We start from the raw sequence: 23949 nt of genomic DNA, 5'->3' as shown, positions 1-23949 counted from the left end.
TAAGCTTTGCAATTGTTCAATGGGTCAACAATATATATACATATATATTCTTAGATAAATTTTGGTTTACATATTACATACAATAATATATATTTTATATTTATATTGGGTTGTCGGAAAAGTGATATATTTTTCTGTTTTTCGTTGCAAAACTGCGTCATGACTTTTCTGACAACCCAATATATTATTAAAAATATTTTTATATATTATATATATTGTTTTAATGGCAGGCATGGGTAGTTTATGGCTAGCTTGTAAATGGGAATTGTACAAAGTGCACTGTGTCTCTGTGGTTTCCAAGCCTTTTAAGGTCATGGGCTAGTGATATTAAAATGTTAGGAGAGTGGGCCCAACCTAGGGTTGGCAAATTTTAAATGTACTTGGTAAGTAGAACACTAATAAATTAGTACTATCTACTATCATTTTAATTTGAAGGAAAGAATATTTTTATCTCACCCCAAGAGGATCTACAGTTAAAAAACAAACCTGCATATTAGAAGAAGGTTGGCAGTATTCTAAGATATTCCAAAAAGTTTATATTTTTGAAAATCCACATATAGAATATTTACAATCATTTTGTAATATTTATGCTGTTTAATTGTGGTCTGGATATAAGTTTGCCGTCTTGAGAGTCTATTCAACAGACTAAAATTCAAATGTCAACTTGTTCTAGGGTTTTGTTTTGTCACTGTCCTGTCCTTGTAAAATTGGTTGTATTTATGTGTTGGCTATAATGGAAGCCCCATAGACCAGCTTCAGAATACCTGAGACACACCTAAAAAGCCATGGAACAATGACCCTTCCTCTAGTTCCTCTCATGCTCCCTGAAGTTGAGGGAAAATTTCAGTTGTCTAGTTAGTGGGAAGGGAGTTTCAGAAGCCCTCTCGCTCTTAATCCTCTCAGGCCTAGGACCTGGCTCAGAGCTCTGCTCTTAATAGCAGTAGAATTTATCTGAGGAGAATGCTACGGACTGGTGGGAATATCCCCTGACCCACCTCAGGGTGCAGACCAGCTTTTAGTAACAGCTGATTGGTATCTCCATAGAGATAAAAGGCTAATAAACTGCCCTAGAGATTGGAGCCTGTTCTACTAACAACAGTCTTACCTATTTTAGCATGAGCTTGGCTAAAGGAAGCATCCTACCAGAGGGAGTGCCGTGAGCAAAACTATCCAGTTTTCTTCGGCAGATCTTCACATCTGGCCTTATTTTTTTATATACCTACATTTAAATTTTCGAGGTTTACTATGTGCCAACCTAGAAAGATTCTGGAGCTGATATTAATATATTAGCTTAAATTTTAAAGTTGATACATTTATGAAAATTGAATGATTATGAATACATATGAAAGACAAACCATGCTATCCTATTAAAGGTGCTCTCTTTATACATTTTATTTAGAATGGTATGTTGTAAAAATGAAATAGTTTTAAGCATTTAAAATCTTCCTGACATGGAAATAAAGTGTCAGATACAAAGATATGAGACTTTCTTAAATGGGAGAAATATGCCCAAATAGTAAAACTGATTGAAATAGAATCCAAATAGTGTTGACTAATCTAGTCCACATTTTGTAATAAAATGGCATAATGAGATCTCTAAAATTAACCTCAATCACTAATTGTTTAACTTAAAAAAAATAATCAGCACAAAATCTGCTAAAGTGTTCTACAAATAGATTTGAAGTTTCAATTTCCAGACTAACGAGGATTAGAAAGTGTTGCTTCTCTTCCAATTCAGAAAATTCCTGTACAGAGACAATTTTGTTTTTAATTTGTGTACTGTGACAGCGAATTTCCTATTTGGCCATCACTTAGCATAGTGTCTGGCTCATTGTAGAAGCTTAATAAATATTTGTTAATGTTGAAGACATTGTTTAGACTCAATAGAAAATTAATTGGAAGTCAAATTGCACCTTTAAAAAGCAGCTAACTAGTTCAATAATACCTGCAGGCATGTTGCTGAGATGTCCAGTAATTTGTGGAAGGTAAAGATTGTTCTACAGGCAAGTTTTGACTTAATGACAAGCTGATAGAGAGAGAACAAGATTCCTTCTAAATAAAAACAAGAGTTTCATCTAAGTAGAAAAAGAGCCCATCAGTGTAGTAAGTAAACTGGAGGATATACCATCTATTTAAAACCAGTTCCTTGATATTGTTAAATATCAACACAATTGTGATGTGAAGTATGAACAATAAATGGTGTGGATTGATGTGAGAAATGTCTTGACATGTTCTCTCCTTAGCAACTAAGCTAGCTGAAAGTAGCAGCTGAGGATAGGGTCTAACAAGTGGAAAAACAGCAAGGAAGAAGTTGTTTTACTTGCCTTAATATTGGGTTGTCGGAAAAGTCATGACATATTTTTTCTGTTTTTGTTGCAAAAATGCATTATGATTTTTCCGACAACCCAACAGATTTTTATAAGAATTTGGGAAAAGGAGGCAATATTTGAGGTTCAAATAAATACGATATGAATAAATCTTAAATACTCTTAACTTGTTTCTGTGTTTTAGCATCAAAATGGTATTGTTGAAAAATTTGAAATTTAAGATGTGGCCCAGTCTTTTCTGTACTAAATTTGATATAACCTTGGGCAAGTCATTTAACATTTTTGAGCATCAGTTTTCTCATCTGGCCATACTGTACTATGTGTAGTGTTCCAAACTTGCCATTTTCTTTTTTGTTGATCAGGCTAACGTGTGGGGGAAGGGGAAATGGCAAAAGAAAACTAGTTGGAAGAGACAAAAGTATACTTCAGAATGCAGATTGGGGTTCCCTGGGCTTGGGGTTGGCAGGGATTGGCTGTAAAGAGGAAACTTTTGGGGTACTGGAAGTGTTTTGACACTTGATTGTAGTGGCCATTGCCAGACTATACATTTATCAAACTCCATAAGCTCTATTTAAAAGGGTAGTTTTATTGTATGTAAACTATACCTCAATAAAACTTTTTAAAAGGGGTAATCTAATTCAACCATGACTGTGTACTTGTAAACTATTTTACATTGTATTGCAATATTTTGTTTTCATTTTTGTCTTTTTCCACTAGATTGTGCACTCTTTGAGGGTTGACCAAGTTTATTTATTTTTTGAATATTATCATTAGCCCACTATCTGGCACATAGCTGCACACTAAAATGTTCATTGAGTAAGTGGCTGAGTAAATGCATAAATAAATGAGTGAATGAATAGATTAGTTGGGCTATATAATCTCTGAAATTGCTCTCTGCCTCTGAGATTCTAGGAGTCTAACCTTTGTATGCTGTGGCTATTCATTAAGCAGTTTAAAAGAAAAATTTATTCTGATCTTAGAAGAAATAGGAGTAAAATTAAATTCCAAAGAATTTTTCATGTGGAATAAAATTCAATCATGAACCTCAGTACAGTTCTATGATATATTTCAGCAAAGTCAGCTTACCTAGTACGGTTAAAACTGTTTTTGATTAATCAAATATTCTGATAGGTAGGTGTATTAGAACACCATCAAGAATTATAGAGGTGGAGGACTTTCAATTTATGTATAAGAGGATGGAGATCATAACATTTTGACCTCCAAGTTTAGCCACAATATTTCAGGACTTAACGCTGTACAATAAAATTTACCTAAAAACTGAGTGTACATACTATTTAAACACCTTTAAGTGGGGCATATTTTCTCCAGTTCAGCCCATTCCCACTGCTTTTCCTAAAGTGTGACATTCAACCTATTTCATTATTTTCGTTTATTAATTTTACCTCCCTGGCTTCTGAAGATATTTGTTGTTGCATCCCTTGCTTGAAAGATTAGATTCAGGGAACCGAATGGGGAACAGTATTGGTTGTATTAGTGGTAAATCAGAAATGGAGAACAGAGTTTAGATTCTAGGTAAACAAGGCACTTTCTTCTTCCTCTTTCCTAAATTCTAGATAATATATTTCTTCCCATGACCAGTTGCAGGCTGGCTAAAGATGGAAGACCCAGATGGGTAACATGGAGCCTAACTGAGCAGGACTAGTCTACCATGTCTGAACACGATGGTCAGAGAATGGAGAAGGGCGGAGAAGAAGGGAGATGCTGGGAGGATGCGAGTCGGGGGGCAGGATAGAGAGTACAGAGGAATGGACTGGGGAGGGGGCTGTGTGTGGCTCATTTCCTAGTATCAAGTTATGGCCCAACCCATGCTTGCTTTTGCCAGTGAGATTGTCTAGTAAGTGGCTGAGAAAGAGGAGGAAGATTATTTTTTTTGAGAGTTTAATGTAGGCCAAAGTATTCCTTCTTCCTTGGGCCAAGAAAGAGCATAAAAAAGGAGGAAAAGTGGCCCGTAGCGAGAGCAGCCTCCACAGTGGGGAAAGACTTCGCCAGCGAGGTCTCCAACACTACTCATCTTAAACTTGGATCAAAAAGAGGGGCTGTCCCTTTGTGTAGAACCAGCTTCCTGAGTGTATGGTTTTTCTCCGCTTTCTCCCACAGTGCTCCGTCCCCCAGTGTGTCTGCTGTAGTTTAGACAATAGTCTTAGGGTTCATTCAAGTAAGCCAGTGGTTCTGAAGAGTAAACGTGCATGAGTCCCTGGAGGGATTTTTGAATCGCAGATAGTCAGTCTCTGACTGAGTATAAAATAGGGCTGGTAATTTGCATTTCTCACATAGTACAAGGTTATATGGGTGATGCTGGCCCCAGGTGAAAGCTGGCTCAGACCTCTACTTGCTGAACCACTGGAGTAACCACGTACCATTTGCCCCAGTGTCAGGAAAACCCAATGCACAAGCCGGCTGAGATCAGTAACATATCAGCCACCTTATATACCTGGTTAGCCTGGCCCCAGTCCCTTCTAGGCACTCCCTGATGTGACTCCCTTTGTTGTCCCCAGATTGCCATCGTTAGTCTGAGCCTTACAACCAAGGTCTTTTCTCCGGCCAGCTCAGTCTGCTAACACCCAGTTGGCTTCTCCGATCTCATTGTTCCTTTGAGAAAGAGGTTTTCACTCATTCTATACAAGTCTATTTACTCCCACCTCAGGTCAAAGCTATTTTCCTCAACATTCCGTTGACCCCTGATTAGGTTAGCAGCCGCTAACCTAGAAGTGATTCTAATGCACTTCTCTTGCTTCAAATCAGGCTGATTTCAGGCCCTCCCGCCCCGGGCCATCAAGACCTTGGGACAGGAGGTTGTTTTTTCTTCAAGGCGGGGAAAAAAGTTAGACTATGCTCAAATTATTCATCAATTAAAGCCTTATAATACTGTATAATAAAATTTATTTTATTCCAAACTGAAAATTATATTACTTTTTTTTTTTTGGAAAGATTTTTATTGGGGAATTGGGGAATGGGAACAGTGCTGGGGAATTGGGGGAAGGGGAACAGACAAGTTGCTGTCGTTTTGTTCAGTCTAGTTGTGGAGGATGTTGCTTCACTGGCCCAAGTTGGCACCATCATTGCGCTCTTCCCGGGCGAGGCAGATCAGTCGCCGGCTTCTGGATGGCCGCTCACTGCGGCTGCTGGCCGCTCACGCTGGCTGCTGGCTACATACGGTGTAGCCCATGGCAACCTACTGCCACAGGGGCTGCAGCCTACGCCGTCGCTGGCGACTCACAGCAGCCCAGCTCCAGGTTGAGCTGTTGTTCAGCATCTTAGCTGTAGAGGCCAGTGTCACTGGCCCTCATATGTGGGATCCGAACCGGGGCCCTCTGGCGTCTCAAGCCTGTTCTTAACCATCGTGCCACTCGGCCGGCCCTATATTACTTTTTGATGGATCATAATATTCATTGTGAATATTATTATGGGTAATTGGAAATGTGAAAAAAATGAAATTAATAAAACTTTCTGGTTGATAGTGTGATGCACACATCAGCTTTTACTCTACTAGCAAGGAGATAAAATAGAATAATGCCCTCTGATGTTTTCAGTGAAAATCTGGCTCAGACCTCTACTGCCTGTATTTCAGGTTTTCAGTGTTGCTAAAAACTTCCTGACATATGAAACTGCTTAGTGGAATATAATTATGAAAGCCCATTAAGAGTTTAAAAGTACCAATATTAAAAATTATTTTGTCCTATGTGCAAGACTTGGGCACATCATTAATCTTCATAATATGAACTTAATTTTTATAGAACTCTAAGGGGTATCACCCCCATCTGTCCAACCAGAAAATTCTTGCCCTACTGAAGAGAGATTCAAGATAAAAGTTGTTATATCCAACTATATTTGTACTTTATCTAGTTTAAGACTATAGCATTTCTTTGAAGTTTAAAAATTACATATCAAAGGAATTTGTAGCAACATTCCAAAATATGAAGTCCATTTATGTTTTTACAAAGTAAAAGTGATTTATGAAGAAAGAGGGATCTCTTACTTTGAAAATTACTTTCAAAGAGTTTTAGGGCCCAACCACCATTATCACTTTCACGATACAAATTATCCAGTGTAGGCTGCAGTCAATTGCTACATAATTTTTTATCCATCAAGGCTTAATGGAAAGAAATAAGATGAAAAGGAAATATAAATTCAAAATCTCTGTTCATGGTCTAATGGCCTATTATTCAGCCAACTTTCTACATGCAGAAAGCTGTCATTAATACACAAATAAGGATGACATTAAAACTTCTGATCTGTTCTTCTAGTCTGTAAGTTATGTCTCACATAACAAATTTTCCTTGAGCTCTTTGAGGTGTGATATCTATATTTACAATTATCTCTGTGTGCTAGTTATATCCTATAGGAGTATAACGGTGCATAGTATAAAAATATATGTATTAGTACCTTGGTTTGAAAAATTCCTTCTTGAAAGTACAAAATGTGATGAATTAAAAAAAAAGGTAGGGGGCAGGAGAGTAATGAAATGCATTTTAATTACTCCTTTAATGCCACTCTATTTGGCACAAATGTGAACATGCCCAGATGTTTCTATCAACGCCAAGGCCTTCTATTCAATGGAGTGTGTGTTCTCCAGGCTGACAGGCCATTTTCTGTAGATGTTGCTGTAGCACATCTAAATTGTTCTAAATTGTTCCCCTCGAGAAAACTTTGGGACTACCCTCTCTCATTCTCAGCCTTTTCCCATTATAGGTCATTTGAGAAAATAGCATAAATCTTATCTTCTCTATGCAGTCCATTTAATAGTGAATGTTGGTTTCTAAAACTTTCCTTGCAAACTGGAAACTCATTCACATTTAAAGTTCCTTTCACTAGGAAGTGGCTTAGGGTATGCCTTCCTTTCACGATGACCTAGTTGGGAAGTGCAGAATTCCCGGTTACTGAGTTGGTACATGAAGTTTCCAAATGGGCAAGGAGGCACAACATTTCAGGCACTGTATCCTTTCTGACCCCTTCCTATCCACCTTGCTCTTATTCTCAGATCCCCAGCTCACACTTAACCTCACTCTAAGAGCAGCTCTGGTTGTGGCCGGAGGGTATATAAGAAGTCACTCTTCCAGAAGGTCATTGGCTCAGGACAAAACTCCATTCTACCCTGAAATCACCCACCTGGTATCTGGACCCCTCGTCTGGCACCCCCTCTTCTGATTACACAGACTCTTGGGCTCAGCTCCTGATCCTTTATCTAGTCTCCTAACTTGGGTCTGTATCGCTGGTATCTGCCTGCCTGTCTCTGCTGAGCTCCCCTGGGACTTAATCTGTGTTCTCCCTCATCTCCCACATGTTGCCATCCACATCCAGAGGGAGAGGATATCAGTCCTAGAATCTGTTGCGCTACCAGAAAACTAGGTGACTTCAGGCAAGCGGCTAACCCCGCCTTGGAGTCTGTCTCTCTCTGTGGCACCCGGGGCTGTACTGAGTCATATCCAGGGTCTTTTAGAATTTGCAAACCCTAGGAGCCACGGGGCCTCTTCCCTGCCTCCCTCCACTCCGTCTTCTCACTCTTTCAGAAAGATAACCAAGGGTGCAAAGTGTCGTGACATGCAGGCAGGACTTCATCACCCATTTAGAAAGACACGCTTGTAAAAATCATAGCTTTTATCTTTATTTGCATCACACTATCTAGTTTACAGAGTGTGTAAGGTGGCGCGTTGAGAACCTTGTCTTATGCCTGTGTCCCCAGCATTGGAAGGGAGCTCCTCCACATACGCAGCAGGAAAATGGCCTTTTTTTCCCTTTAAAGATCCAAACCACCATCCTTCTCCTTTTTTCTGGTGTAGAGTCACAATGTCACCTGTGAAAATGCACATTTAGTTAGACAAATGGGTCTCTGCAATTTGAGCACGTGCCTGAGTCCGATTGGTAAGACAGTTTTGGGGAGACTCTGCTTTCAAGGAGTTACTTGGGAGCATTGATTCAGATGAAGCAAAATGTATTGACCACCTCTGTATGAAGCAGGCATAAAGCAGAGAATATTAAAAAGAAGAAGATAATGGACAGCCAAGTTATGCCATAAAACAGTTTGGTTAAAAGCAGAATCACGTTGGAACATATGTCCTTCTCGTGTTGGCTGGATCACTTTGGATATAGCTGATGGGTTGTCACCAAACTCTTTCTTGTTGTTTGTGTTTTAAGGGTTTCTCATGTTGGGAGCCAGGATAGTTTGGTACATTGATGACTATGAGTATGTCTTGGCTACCAGACTTTTCTTTAGGTCAAGACAGCTTCTCTCCATTATATGTATCAGCTTCACAGTCCAAAGCGCCAACTCATAGCTTTACACAGAAACATAACTCCTCACTCAAAATTTTGATAACTTTAATAAAATATCAATTTGAAGACAATACTTTCTTAAATCCATGATTCAAATAAGTAGAATCCCTAAGAAACATATGAAATATATGGCTCTTCTCTAATTCTCTATTTAAAAAAAAAATACTATTCTGATGTTAATAACCCTGAAGCTTGAACTGGTACCCCAAACCCTCTGGCTAAGTACTTGTCTTCTGAGAAAGAGTCCATTCTGTCTGGCTGCTATCTGCACATTAAAGTGGAAATATCCACTTCCTTCAGAACCTGAAAGCTACTTTATCTTGGGCACCATTCTGAGGTAATTTTTCAGTCTTTCTTTCTCTTTCATTATTTTTCCCAGGAATTTTCTTCTTAAGAGAAAGGAGACTGTTAACCCCCATCCTCTCTCTTCTCAGTCATAAATCACTATTTATTCTTATAGGAGATCATTCTCACCCTAAGTTCTCCCTATAATGAGTGCTCTAAGGTCAACAGATGGACACAGTCTACTAACAGAAATTCTAATGAGTAATTTAAAATGTTATGGCCAGCTTTCCTAAGCCTTCAATGTCTCATTTCATTGAAAGAACCTACTTAGGATGTTAAGTATAAGTAGGCTTTGCAACCAACGGAGAACAGACAAATAGGATGACCAATTTGTCGTGTAGCTATGTAGCTCAAACTCAGGACCCTGGGTTCTAGAGGGCATCTGGGAAATGCATTTTTTATTTATATGGAAAGTGGGAATACAGCATTTCATTTACTCACTTACTGCTCTAGGTAGCCTTGGGACGACATGATGAGGAATGAAGTGACATAAAATCTTAAAACTTTTAAATAAAGGCAACATTGATTTAAGAAGAATAAAGAAGAGGGTCTACTTTCTATTTCCTTTTTTCTCTCGTGTTTACTTATTTCTGAATTAGAAGGAAAATTAATTGCCTGGAGAGACCTGATTGACAAACTATAAAGGAAGCACTCACTAGCCAACAGTAAATATGTGGTGTCCCTATTGTTTGGCTGTAAAATCCATCTTGACTTTCCCTGGGTGCTGGGCTCCATGTCCTGCTCATGGATAAAAGCTTTCTCCTACAACAAACCCCTTTCTCACTAACCTTTTCATTTCCAGGTCTCTGCCTTAGCTTAAGCATCCAACTGTGGCTGCTAATGGGACACACAAAGGAAGTTGAGTTTGGTGACTTTTTCTTGTTTAATAATGTTGAGGTCTACATAACTCATTACATAATGCCTTTCATGTCAAAGAAACAAACAAACAAAATCTATGACACAAAGAAGTGAGTCTGCTTCCTTAGATTGGTCTTAAAACACTTTCCTGAGAGATAAGTGGAAGAAACTTTAAGCTGGGAGTCCTTTGACCTGGGTTCTAGAAGTTGCTCTTACACTAAGTCATGAGAGAAAGTCACTTCACATTCCTGCATGTTTAGCTTTCTGAAAAAGAAAAAGGTGGGGCCACATCTCTTATGACTTTCCATTACTGCCATTCCACTCCAGTGCAGCACTGTGATTAAGCGTGACTGAGTTTCTGAGTTCGAATCCTGCACTACCACTGCTTGTGACTTTAGCCAAAGTATTTAACATTTATATGCCTCAGTCTCCTTAGTAATAAAATGGGAATAAGTAGCAATACTTACCTCAAAAGGTTTTATGGATATTAAACTGGACAATTGTGCTTGCAACAATGTCTGGCACATAGTAAAACTGAATAAATGTTAGCTATTTTTGTTATGTGGGCTTTATTTTTGATGTGCTTTATCTTCTAAAAAGGGTGATTGTAAACCTGAACTGATTTGACATGATGGTAACTTTTAAGGCTACCATACTAAGGAGTTTTATTCAAGTAAATGATTTCAGCATGGGAAGGCAATTAAACATTTGAGAATGATTCTTACCTTTTTCCAAATTCAATTCGTCATCTTGCCTGGCTTGAAAAGGATATAAGGCCTTGCAAAGATTATTGCCGTGCTGGGCCACACTGGAGGCTGAAAGTTGGATCAAGTGATCATTACAAAGCTGTGTCAGTAGGCGAGAGGAATACGATGGGAAGCTCTTCAGTGTGGTGCAGAGCATAAATATACTGAAGTCGTCTCAAAAGAAAAGTTTATAACTTTACATACTATTAATTCCTTGATTCAGTAACTACTTATGATGTACCTACTATGTGTATAGACTGTGTATATTAATAAACAACTGTATTATAATATAGAAAATAGTAAGTATGAAGATAAAAGTTATTGTAATAATAATAAGAAAGATGACAACTTAAAATTATTTGCTCCCCACATGAACTTAGTCAACATCAGTTAGCTAATATGTGTGGTAGTTAAATTTATGGTTTGGAAAACATACACCAATTTTGCCATTCAGGTATAAATAGCGGACACTGAGAGCGTGTGCTTCTTACCATCATCCTTAAGTACTTATGTTTCTCAAACAACGCAGTGGTGAGTCTTTCGTATACCATGTGGACCATAATGTCCTAGGTTTTATTGAAACTTTTTTTTTGCCAATTTCTAATCAAGAAACTAGAGAGTCAAGGTTACGGTAACTATAGTTGAACTATGAGGGACAGTAATGTGTGTGTGTGTGTGTGTGTGTGTGTGTGTGTGTGTGTTGAAAAGTAAGAGATAGTAGGGTGTGTATGGACAAATGACTAAAAGCGGGTAGCTGGATGAAGGGGTGGGTAGGCCCTGGGATCACGCTGTTTCTCACAGAGAGCACAGGGTTCCATGGAAGTTTAGAGGAGGCCGTGAACACAGAGCTCAGAGTTCCTCCCTCTGGCTTAGGGGTGGCTGAATGCACAGCAAATTGCAGGCTGTCTGAGTAACATGGAACCAGTCACCTGAGGTACCTTTTCACATTAGAAAATTCTTTTCCCAACACTTCACTCCTCTTGACTCCTTCTCACCTTTTGGATTACATTTGCACAGAAAGCTACAAACTCAAACAAATTATTCAGTCCTATTTGAAATGTGAGTTTCTTTGAGCTGATCTATCTATCTATCTATCTATCTATCTATCTATCTATCTATCTATCTATCTATCTATCTCAATGTGACTCTGGAAATAAAATGTAAATGTAGCAATGTGCTTTATCGATAGAACCCAGCCCCAAATTATTCTGAGTTTGGGATTACCTGTAGATGGAGAATTTGGATTGTTCTGCTCGCCGGAAGGTTCCCTGCTCACAACATTCTCTGATCTCTTCATCAGAAAAGGCCGAGACAGTTTTACATAACTATGTGTCTGCTGCTGTTTAAATAGTTAAAACAAACAAACAAAGTCACTTTTAACAACACAGTCATAAGTATTCATGAAAAGTAACTCTTCTGTATATGTTTTCCTTAGGAATTTATTTCTTAATTTTTTTGAACAAGATGTAAATAAAGCATTAAATACATTCTTCAACCCTACCATAGAGCTTTCTTGTTTCTGAAAACTTGATATTTTTAGAATTAGACAACTACCATATCGTATAGCTTGTGTTTGCAATTTTGAGCTGCACCTAGGCCAAATAATAAGATTCACGGCATTACTTTACAAATTCAACTTTATTGTCTTTAATGCAAATGAATTATCCTGACTGTCTGAATGATTAAGACCATTTTAGAGCTCCTGAGTCTCTTCACAAGAAAACTGTCCCTTCATCACAAGATGGTTATAGCTCCCCCTTCTGATAGGGAATGGAAAACAGTGACAAGCAATAGTTATCTGTACATATCAAAGTGCTCAAAATCTATTCCTAAAAAGTATAATGCTGGAAAAATACATGTGTGTGAATTTTAAAAGTTGTGCCTGTACATTATGTACATTGTGTAGTACGTTAAATGGATGAGACTAATGCATATCACAAAACCTTACAATTTAGGTCTGCATGAATACTAAAATTTCAATTTAATAAAAATTTTACTATAAAAGCATATTCAAAAGATAAAGTTAAGGTATGAGGAGGAACAAGAAGGAATCCAAAGTGTTTTTCACTTCTCATATTTCATATACAAAGGAATTATTCAGTTGTGTTTAGCTATTGTTACTCAAAAGGAATAAAAATAAATGTATCTTACAATTCTGTGGTTGGGATTTGACATATGGCATATATTATTCATAACAGCGTTTTTGACCCGATGCTACATTAAGCCACCCCACCCAGCAAGCCCAGTCAAGAATTACAACGAGTCTCTTAAATTTTTACCTTTTCTTTCCACTTGAAGATGGAGTTACTACAGGAATGGCTGGGTTGAGGTCTTTGCTTAAGTTCTGCTAACACTGATAACAGTTTATAGGAGTTTGCTTGCAAAAGGTCTAATTTCACATTGGTCTGTGGATACATCATTGGGCCATGTGAGTAAATTTCTAGAAAATGAGGCACAACTGCATGGGTAAAAGGGTATCAGGATAACTTCCGAAATGACAAAGAGGTCAAGAAAAGTACACATTCAACTCATATGTAGATATATACACAGAAAATGCTGAGGAGAGAAAAAAATGAAACCCTTTCCTAGAGGAATGCCTTAGTTTTTTAGTGTGTCTTACTCTGGACTGTCGTAAATGGAGTAAACCAGAAACCTTGGTAGATATATTACTCAGTATTGTGTGGCAATGAATTGCTATACTCACTTTTCTCCTGAGGGATGAGAAAGGGAATAATAAGTGTTCATTGCAGAAGGCAGACTTTCAGAGGGCCGTTAAGGACAGGGAACTGAGGCATAGGTGTTCAATATTGTGAATAGAATTGAACTTGGATCAATAGAATCAAACTAAAATGGTGCAGGACAGGTTTTTTATTTTTATTTTTTTTATATTATTTATTGTTTTTCTTGAAGAGGTGAGGTCTTATATTACCCAGAAAGTTTTCAGAAACACTTCTGGAAATTGGAAACAATATTCTAGGGCAGGGGTTGGCAAACTGCGGCTCTCTAGCCACATGCAGCTCTTTGGGTACGTTCCGTCTCAAAAGTTTGCCAACCCCTGGAAACGCCAATCCTGTCCCTCACAACAATTTAAAAATTATTCGAGAGCCATAAGTATATTTTTACATAATCACCATTATGTGAATAATATCCTTCAAAAATTTTATAAATGAAACTATGATAGTTTTATTTTCATTTTCAATTTTACTTCAGAGCCCCATGTACGTACCCAAAGAACTGTATGTGGCTCGCGTGCCGCAGTTTGCTGACCCCTGGCGGCTCTTCTGTCTCAAAAGTTTGCTGACCCCTGTTCTAGGGTATCTGATTATAAAAATAAAGAGTGAAGCTAATGATACACTCCTAGGTTCTTCCTGTTCTCTATTTGACCATGAACTAGAAACATTTTAATGACTTCTTTGTCAGGCTGTGTTCAGTCAGGGTAAATTGAATAACAGAATCTAAGCATTGGAAGAGGCCTGCTTATCCAGTCTCCTTCTGACCATCACCTCTCCCTTTTCCATACTGTCAGCATGGGGAAACCCAACCCTAATATCCCTGCCAGGGCGCAACACAGCCATGGATCAAATACCTCCAATCAAAGAGGAAAGTCTCTAATCCTTGGAACAATTCGCTGCATTGTGGGGCAGGCTTACCTGAGAAGAAATCAACCTCTTCCCCCATACCTTCTACCATTTAACCCCCTGCCCCTATGCCTTCTACCATTAGACCTACTGCATTTGAGAGCGTGTTAGAACAAGTCCCTTTCCTTTTCTATGTGATACTCCTTCAGGTATCTGAAGACAATATCGAAAACAGTTTCTCATAAAACATGCCTTGCCAACATTTTTGTTCAAATATGGCACTTCAAAGACCAAGAGATAGTGAATTAGGAAGAACTTAAAAGAAACAGTTTCCTTCTGCAAGAAACCTTCCTTGGGTAACATGAAATCTACCAATATCACCAGTTTCCCTCCAACAGGTGTAGTGGTGTGTAATGAAGTTACATGGATATTTGGCATCTACTATTTGAAGTCTCATATTCGTTTCGTCACTAGATCATAAACACCATGAAATCAGGGGTCAGATCTTCTCCCAAATCGCATCCTCCACTGTACAAATAAGTCCAGTTGTATACCCAGCTGATCCTAATACATGTTCTCTGCTGGTAATGACAACGACAAAATTCTGTGCAGGAACAACCAAAAAACTAAACTTAAAACTTAACACCATCATAAAATGCTCCATATGATGTTATTTTGGTAAATATTATTTGCATCAAATTAGTTTACTAAACATGTTGTGTTGTCACAGAAAACATTCTAGAGTCTGTTTTATAATTTCATGAAAATTGTAGCCGTGTGTCATTGCAAGTATGGTAGGCCTCTGTTCACAAGTGAACACAATTCAAGGCCTTTCTTTACACAATAAGTATTAGGTTTGTTTCTGCAACACTAAAGGAAGCCTATGCTAAAAAAAAAATAGATAAACCATGACTGGCTGCATCCATCTACTTTCACCAAAGAACTATTTAAATTGCCTGTTTGGACAGAATTATAAATTACTTAGTCATAAGAGAGTTAGACTATGTTCAAGGTAAGGAAAGCTCGTACAGTTTCCTGTATCCTTCAAAACATTGTAGAAAAAAATTTTTCTTCCTGAATTTTTCTCAGAAAAGATAAGCCTTCAACTTCCTCTCACTCCAATCCAGCAAAAAACCCATATCTTGCATACATAGGTAATAGTATCTGTTCATTTTTATTTCTATATAAAATTCACAGGTCTTTGCTAACTGCCTTTTTAATGTGGGTTTTGCCAAAGTTTCCACCTTGTCAATCAATCCCCACATATTACTTACCATCCCCTTGTTATTCTCAGAAGACCTTGATGTTAGTTGAGGAATAAATGGAAAACAGCATTTTTAATAACAATGACCAATTTTTCAGGTCTCTTCTGCACACTGTTCTAGCATTTTAAAAATAATATTTATTTTCTAATTAATATTTCATCCTCACAAAAACCTTTTGAGGTAGGTACCCATATTTCTATTTTACACATAAGAAAACTAAAATTATCCCAGTTTCCTGTAAACAGCAGAACTAGATCCTTTCTGAATGTACCGCCTGTGTTTTTGGTCATGTTTCTTAACTGGGTTAGAGCACACATGGTTTCCAGACCCTGAAAAAAATGATTGTATTTTGGAGAATTCTATTTTAGGCACAATTCTTTTCCTGGGAGGACACTAACACAGCTAAGTAGTTGGATTTTTCCACATCCCTCAAATTACTTGCCAAGGGCCTGACCATACAAGCTCTCTGACTAGATTGTTCTATGTCATGAGAAAGGAAAGGCAAACAGAAGTCAAATGGCCAGAAAACAAGCATTCTAAAAATAACTCTTATCATTAAATCTAGGACATGACACTCTGCAAATATTTACCTCATCCATTAAGGCCGCTGTGTTTTTCTGGCTCTCTGGGTCTGAGAAGGAAGAGTGGTTTGAGTATGCTTTCAACATTCGTTCCAGGCCTGAAAATGAAATCACATTCTCAGTCACTGTCTGTCCTGTCCTAGTGGGACATAGCCAAGAGGAGGTCATCCCACATACACACACAACACCCCCCCCCACCCCCCGGAGCTTGAGCCCAGAAGGATTTCCTAAATGGCTGGGGCTGTTTCTGTAGGTAGTTGTTACTCAATTTTACTGAATGGGTGACTTTTACCCTCAGTTAATGAAATGCGAGAAATGTTGATTGGTGCTTAAAGAGCCTTGACTGTTATTTTTCAAGATGAGCTTATGAATCCTCCTTGTTGGCCCACTTTCTATGGTGGATACCTAACATTTACCACCGTGTTACTCCCTCAGTATGGTATTTACATGTGTAAACATTTTTGCTCTCTTGGATTTCCTGTCAAGAATTACATTGCAAGGCGTTGTTCTGGTTCACGTAAAATAAGCTGTATACATACCAGAATCTCAAGTGGGGAGTTGCTTTTATTATCTGCATCACTTTACAGCTACTTCACACTCTCACATGCCTCACTTCTAAGTGTACAATTTGAATTGAGTGATTTTTACATGGTTTAGAGAGGTAGTTAAAAGGAAACAAACAAGAAAACCAAAAGCCCTGTGCACAGGTTTCCTGTGTTTTCAACCAAGTGAATTGTCCCTCATTCCAGCCAATTTCAGAAACACAGTGGGTAAATGAAAATGGTGGTATAGTATTTACATAGCTCTCACAGGTAGACTCAAATGTCATTTTTTATTTTTTTGCTCTCTCCTTTCTTCTTTTTTTAATTTGTCTTTCTTTACACAAATTAGATTTGACAAATGATTCTTTAAATGAGATGGTCCCTGCCTCAGTTAGCAAAAGTAGAATCACCCGAGCTGAATTCATTCCTTTATCAGGCCGGTCACAGAGAAAATTACACACCTTCCCGGTCTCTGGAGGTTTTTTCAATGTCTCTTTGCAGCCTCGACAGTTTTGATTTTATTGAAGACTCTTGTCGCTCTTTATTCATTGCATTGTTAAGATCTTCTTCCTTTAGGGGGGAAAAATAGGATGTTTAACAATTTAAGGGGGAAAAAAGAAAGTCATCTCTCCCAGTTGCAACAGACTTTCACTGACTGTATTTAATTTTAACTTGATGGAAGAAAAAAGTAAAACAAAAAAAAGGTGGCAATCTTTAGTTTTATATAGATTGTTCTACCTTTTCTAGACTTGCTTAATAAGGAAACATCTCCTTGTTCACAACTTGTAAGTACATAGCTGAGCACTTTCTTTAATAGAATAAATTATTCTTGAAAGATTATCCTCACTATAGCTATTTCAGTTTCTTGATAAGTAGATCTATTTGTTGTATACTTATAGCTCTCTACTTATCTTTATTCAAGTTAGAGTCCTTTAATGGTCCAAATGTAGTATCATGTATGTGCCTCAAGCTAGAGCTGCCTCAGGAGTGGAACAAATGTTTATCATATTCTGTGTTGGTGGCTATTGGGAACCTGTGAACTAAAACACAAACACTCTTCCCAGAACGGGTTTATAATTTAGTTGGGCCTTGAAGCATAACATTAAGAGACCTAGAAATTCAAGGCCACTTCCATTTATGAATGGTGCAGACAGGAATGCTTGGCTCACCAAGGGCAGGAGCACGGGCATGAAAGCTTTATGAAGGTTAGAAGACTTAACCAGGATGTTTAGGTCAAGAGGAAGAAGGGTACCCCAAGGTAGGAGAACTGGCACAAGGAAAGGACAGAGGGAGGACTGTGTAAAATGTATCAGGAAGAAAAAGTAGACCAGTTAATTGACAAATATAGTAGAAGAAAAGTCTGAGTAGTTTAGGCCAGATTTTTGGGCTGAAGTAGGGGTTTTATGATTTAGGCTATTAAAAATCATTAACTATATCTGAGCTTTCACATACATATTTCAAAGGTTGAATGAAAAGAAAATTAGGATTTTAGGGTCAGATTGGGGGGTGGCTGAACATGAGTAGAGCAGAGGAACAGAAACCTGTGGAAAAAGAGGGGAAACTAACTACTGAAGATGAAGTGGAGGAGTCAGGACTTATCTGATAAGGAAGGAGAAAAACTAGGATCCTGTATGTTGGCGGAAGGTTAGCTTTAGATAGATTGTCATGAAGAAAGAGGAGCTGAGGTTTTAGAGCCAAGCAAATAGCCTCTATAAAAACATAATGTATAAAGATATTTCATTTACATATCGTATATTATAAAAAAAATCTTTATTACATGTGATTGTTACAACTCTATGAGATTGGTTTTATTTTCCCCATTTTACCTACGACAAAAATAAATGAAGGTCCAAGACGAAATGGCTAGTAAATGATTACTCCTGAAACCCAACTCTTGGGAATCCCAGTTCTCTTCCTGAGGCTGAGGCCCAAGCTGACGAGACAACCTCTGTGAGCTCTAGCTAAACTGCAAGAATGCTAACTCCAAACCTCAGTTCTCCCTTATTGGAGGAGTGTGCATAATAATCTGGCTCCCATACCTGTCCAAGACTTCATTTGTCTGTTTGGGGACGCCTATTGTTTAAAAATGTATTTTTAGGAATGGATGACTACTGGATCAGCTTGAGGATGGAGTGTAATTACCATCATTTAACTCTCTTAAATTTCTCCTTCTCTTCCAAAGATTTGTTAGAAAGAAGATGGATACTGAAGGAGGCATTTAAAACTGCCTACATGATCTTTTGAACATGGCCTTTACAGTGACCTTACAAATATTTTCACACTGGTCACCAGACCTCCAATATTTGCACTCAGATTGTTCTGCTATCTTACCACCTGAACTTGTAAATTTCATAGCACTAGATAAACACCACGCTACACATACTGCCATGACTATAAAGTCAGACTTTGGGGATGTTTTGCTTTAAGGGTATTAAGAAAACCTTATTCACCCACTTGGAGATACAGTCCATTCTCTTACACAACAGATATGTAGTCATTAATTCTAGTGCACTAAAGTCTCACAGAAACCAAAAATGCCCACAGGCACGTCAATTAAAGATAAACCATCATGGCTGCCTCCTCATATTTCAATAGAAGCATAGTTAAATTTTCAAGGAGAATGACCTTTATTTTATTGACAGGTTAGTCTATAGGGGCATTTTTATTATCCTTTTCAGAAAGTAATAGATATATTTTCTTGTATATTTTCTCATTTCAGAGATCACCTAAACTATTTAGAAGAAACAAAAAGGAAGTACTTTTCTATTGTAACCAAATATTGCTTTCCAATCCCATCTCTACCTTTGTTTGTGCTTTGAACACACATTGCTATTGTTAATTTGCTTCGCCTTTCCCAGGGTAAGAAAAAAAAGATTCAATTAAAGAAATCGCTGGCTACTTACTGCTATTTGGAAGGTGGGGAAACAGAAAGCTGGTCCATTTCCTAGCGGTTGGATTCACTGCTGTGCCCAGATCTAACTGCTTTCCCCTCTCCCCTCATCTCTTGTTGCCTTAGTGGGGGTCCTGGGATGTTGACTTTGGCTACAATTTTAATCCTATAGAAGGACATGACTGGTGGGCTGGTTCTATATACAGAGAGGAATAAATCTCCCAATATAGGCCTTGAAAGTCTGAATGAAATCTGGCAGAGGGCCTGGGGAAGAGCTGTCAGGGATTCAAAAGACAAAGAATTTACCCCAAGATAGCAAAAAGACAAGATGCCCAGAGACTCTGCCCAGGGACACTGATCAGGTTTTAAGCACCGATTCCACAGTAGAATCACCCAAATGCCTTCAAAAGAACCCTCCCTAATTTGGTCCAAGTTTTTCAAAGGAAAGACCATAAAGAATGTTGGTAATGATCCCCATCTCCTAGGACTCATGCCTTGTGTAATCCCCTCCACTTGAGTGTGGGTTGCACTCACTGACTTACTTTTAACAAAGAGAATATGATGAGATGTCATTTCTGAGGTTAGCTTGTAACAGAGTATGCTTTCATCTTGAGCACTCTGTCTGTCTCTCTTGGATCACTAGTTCTGGGGAAAGGAGGCTGACATATTGTGTGCTGTCCTAAGGAGAGACCCGCACATCAAGGAAGGGACATCTCTAGCCAACAGTCAGTCAGGGTCAGGGGCCTGCCATCAGCCACGTGAGTAAGCTAAGAAGCTGTTTGTTTCCCAGTGGAGCCTTGAGATGTCTGCAGTCTTGTGAGGCACTCAGAAGCAACCAGCTAAGCCATGCCTGGATTCCTGACCACCAGAAACTGTGACATAATAAGTGTTTGTTTTAAGACATTAAGTTAGAGGGTAATTTGTTGTGTAGCAATAGACAACCAATATGATGCACAGTGATTATTTACAGATCATGAAACATGTCTGCTTGGCATTACTCTCATAGAAGACTGAGTATGAAGGTTCAGTTCAAAACCCTGTTTGACTTTTGCCCTTCCAGAGAACACAAAAAACATGTTTCCTTTACCTCTTTTGTAAACCACACTCTTTTTTTATTTATATGGACTACGAAAAAAAGTCAATATTTTCATTAAAAAAACAGGACATTTCCTTTACAATTGCTCCTGATTTTTTTTTTAGTGAACCCATCAGTACATGACTAAGGTTCCCCATTAGTGGAACTTTCTTCCATTCCATACTTACAAAGTAATCAGTCAGTAGGAACTCAGATTTATTTTCTGTAGACGAAATGGCAGTTTCTTCTACTAGAGCCTGGATATCTTTTTCAACATCTATCTTGCTGATGGCACAGTGAATCTGTGCATGGCACTGCAATGCCGAGGAAAGCAGAACAAGGTTGCTGAAGACATGGGTCCTGCCCGTTCTTACCATGCGTTCCAGAAAGCGAGAAATTTTGACTACTCACTGTGGTCAGGGTTTGGCCAAAAACAGAAATATGTTGGGTGTACTGGTTTAAGTTATTGCATAAAAGTTGAATTCTTTCCTTTTCCAGCTCCAGGATGCTCTGTAAAGGATGGAAAATAGGGTAAGATCAGCAAGTTGTTACACAAACCTGAAGTCACCCATCAAACACTGACATACACAAAGAAAGCCTGAGCGAACTGTCACGTTTGTGCCTCTTGATTACATTATATCCAAACTGCGGTGCGGGGGATTCCCAAGACAGGAATGTGATTTGGTGTCTCTCCTATTTACTCACCATTAGAACTGACTTAATTCACACACTTTTGCCAGGCTTTTTTAGTCCAAAAGGCATATAGGTAGATGCCGTGGGTTACCTGACATTCACAAAGGAAGGGGAGAGGACTTTATTGAAAAGCATTTGTGAGTTCAAGAAAAAGGGAGTGAAGCCCAGTAAAATCCGTGTTCATATCTTGGAAATGCAGCTGAGACTAAATATTTCTAGAAATGTTTACAGTGCATACAAAGCATTCAGTTAGTCTCTGCAAAGGTAAAGATGATGAAATGTAAATTCTGTGCTTCAGGAAACGATTCGTTTTGAGAGCAGAACCCCAAAGTCTGATCAATTCATAATTCTGGCCTAAAATTAGGACTGGGGGTCAGAGACCACTGTTGGAAGGTTCAAACATAGCCTCTCCATTTTGTGTGTGATGACAAAAATTCCTCTTTCCACTCAGTGCTAGCAGAGTTGCTGACTAATTGTTTTGAGGGAGTTCCAAGTTCAGCAGTTAAACATAATGTAAGGAGGTTGGGTCAGGAGTAGGCCAGGGGATTACCAGGCTTTTCGCAGGCAGTGGGAGTCTCCTAGGCTGTGCCTTGAGGACTTCAGCTTTGACAGAAGTGGCAGGTGTTTAAGACAACCTGTTCTTCATCCTGTTTTTGTTAGGACAAGGCCTGGACATTCCTTTCTATCCAGAGGCCATGTTGGTTTCTCAGGTACCTGCCATCCCGCTCCACTCCATTGCACACAGTGCGGAGCACTCAGCAATAGTCTTGCGTGAAGAAGCATTGGGCAATTGGTAAGTAACATTACCATAGGAAGCAAGAAGGGCGGGCTACATCTCAAGGCCTTTGGTAGGGTGGAGGTGGGGAAGCCACACAGATCTTTGGCTTCTCCCATCCTGCCTCCCTGCACACTTGCAGGGCCCACTGGCCTGACCCAGTGTGGTGTTTCTTTATATTCCTGTGAGTAGACTGCATTCACATTCAGCTGTTATTTCATCTATAGCATATAATCATTTAAAAATTTTATTTGTTTCCTCACTGTGGCAAAATTTACAAAACATAAAATTTACCATCGTAACCGTTTTTTAGGTGTACAGGTCAGTGTCATTAAGTACATTCACATTGTTGTGCAACCATCATCCTCATCCACCTTGAGACCTTTTTTCAATTTGAAAAGCTGAAGCTCTGTACCCGTTAAACAATGACTCCCGATTCCACTCTCCGCCGTTCCTCTGGCAACCACCGTTCTAATGTCCATCTTCTATGAATTTGACTACTCTAGGTATCTCATATAACAGGAATCATATAATATTTGTCCTTTTGTGTCTGGCTTATTTTATTTAGCATAAAGTCTGCAAGGTTCCTGGTAATGAAAATGTCCTTCCTTTTTAAGGCTGAATAATATCCCATTGTATGTATACGCCACATTCTGTTTGTTGGTATATAGTCAGTTTAACACAGCTATTAAATGCATGTAGTAAAAGGCTCAGGTAGTAAATATGAACATCTTCCTCAATCACATGCAAATTTCAATTCTGTGCCAAGTGTCCTGACATTTGAATCAAAAAAGCCTGGAGCTCTGCTCCCTGTGGCCACCTTCTTTGTGGATCGGAACCTGCACAATTTAGGTTAAGTCAATGGGCGGCCAAATGCCTTTGTTTCTGGTGTTGGTCTCCTGAGACTTTCTCTAAAATTGTAGGCCCCAGCCATTTGAATGTGGCTGTCTGTCCTCTGTCTCCCGCATACAGGGTTAAAGACACAGAAGAGTAGCCTGTCAGAAACATTGCTTATGCAAAGGGCAGAAACCATATGCCTCCGAACAAATATGTAACACAAACTCTGCTCAGTGGCTTGGATCTCAACAGTCTTCAAAAAGAAAGAGCTTTTACAGTGTAGAAAAAGGTTGAGAAAGCAGATGTCCTAGTTTAGCACCATGAGCAAAGGACAGGACAGAAAAGAAAGGCCAGGTTTAGGACCATTGCATCCGTAGCGGGCAGCTGTTTCTTTACATTGACAAGTGCTGAGCCACCAGCATCAATCTGAGCCCAGAATAACCAGTGTCCTTTGTTGGAGATGGTAATGTTTAATAGATTTTAATTACATTTCAGGGAAATCATTAAAATGATCTATGTTTGCTCATGAAAAGAGGCTGAGATAAATTCCACTGTGTCGAGGGAAAATCCATATCTCACTTAATGAATTATTGCTTTCTATCATCTTTTTCTTTTTGTATAAAATAAGTGGTAGAAAAGCAAGATACGCTGGAGGACCTAAAACTGTCCTCCTGAGCTTTCACAATGGTACAGATGAGGAAAGTGCAGTCAGAGTGACTAAGAACTAGCAGACTGACAGCCTGGCTGGGACCCAGGCATCACAATGGTTCACACTCTTCATCCATTCTTGTCTGTTACTGCTGTCCTGGCCTTCCCATTCACATTACCTGAGGAGTTTGGAGGGACTCCATTTTCATCTAAATTGCCTTCATAAAACTGGTCAAAGAAATATGCTCTTTTAGAACGGGAACTCTCAAACTTTAGTATGACCAGCAATCATCTAGGCCCTTTTCTAAAATCATTCAGAGGTTCTGTGATTCACCAGCCTGGAGAGGTGCTCAGGAATCTGAAATCTAACAAGCACCCTAGTTGTTTGGAGACATTGTCCTTGGGCCATAAACGGCAACAAAAAATCTTTTAAAAATCATTTATAATTCTTCCACCCAAAGATAGTTGCTGTTAACCTTTTGATGTATTGCAGTCTAT

At 38.8% G+C, this 23949-nt stretch overlaps 1 protein-coding gene across 9 annotated transcripts in view; it reads right to left on the bottom strand.

Annotated features, from left to right (window-relative positions):
* Positions 1-7928: 7928 nt before the first annotated feature.
* The window catches only part of NOSTRIN (nitric oxide synthase trafficking), a 54294-nt gene continuing 38273 nt past the window's right edge, over positions 7929-23949 (bottom strand). For 5 of the 9 annotated variants that reach the window (XM_019656612.1, XM_019656615.1, XM_019656618.1 and 2 more), the window contains 8 exons: positions 20910-21008; positions 20687-20812; positions 16995-17103; positions 16001-16089; positions 12847-12972; positions 11792-11906; positions 10547-10636; positions 7929-8139 (listed from right to left, as the gene is read on the bottom strand). In XM_019656612.1, coding sequence (XP_019512157.1) covers positions 7973-8139; positions 10547-10636; positions 11792-11906; positions 12847-12972; positions 16001-16089; positions 16995-17103; positions 20687-20812; positions 20910-21008 — 921 coding nt within the window. In that variant the 3' untranslated portion in view covers positions 7929-7972. Of the gene's footprint in view, positions 8140-10546; positions 10637-11791; positions 11907-12846; positions 12973-16000; positions 16090-16994; positions 17104-20686; positions 20813-20909; positions 21009-21077; positions 21189-21225; positions 21283-23949 lie in introns of all 9 variants that reach the window. The other 4 variants (XM_019656620.1, XM_019656613.1, XM_019656617.1 and 1 more) reach the window with 4 other exon arrangements.

Source organism: Hipposideros armiger, unplaced genomic scaffold (assembly GCF_001890085.2).
Source record: "Hipposideros armiger isolate ML-2016 unplaced genomic scaffold, ASM189008v1 scaffold_263, whole genome shotgun sequence".
Lineage (NCBI taxonomy): Eukaryota > Metazoa > Chordata > Mammalia > Chiroptera > Hipposideridae > Hipposideros > Hipposideros armiger.
This window is presented reverse-complemented; position numbering and strand designations above follow the sequence as displayed.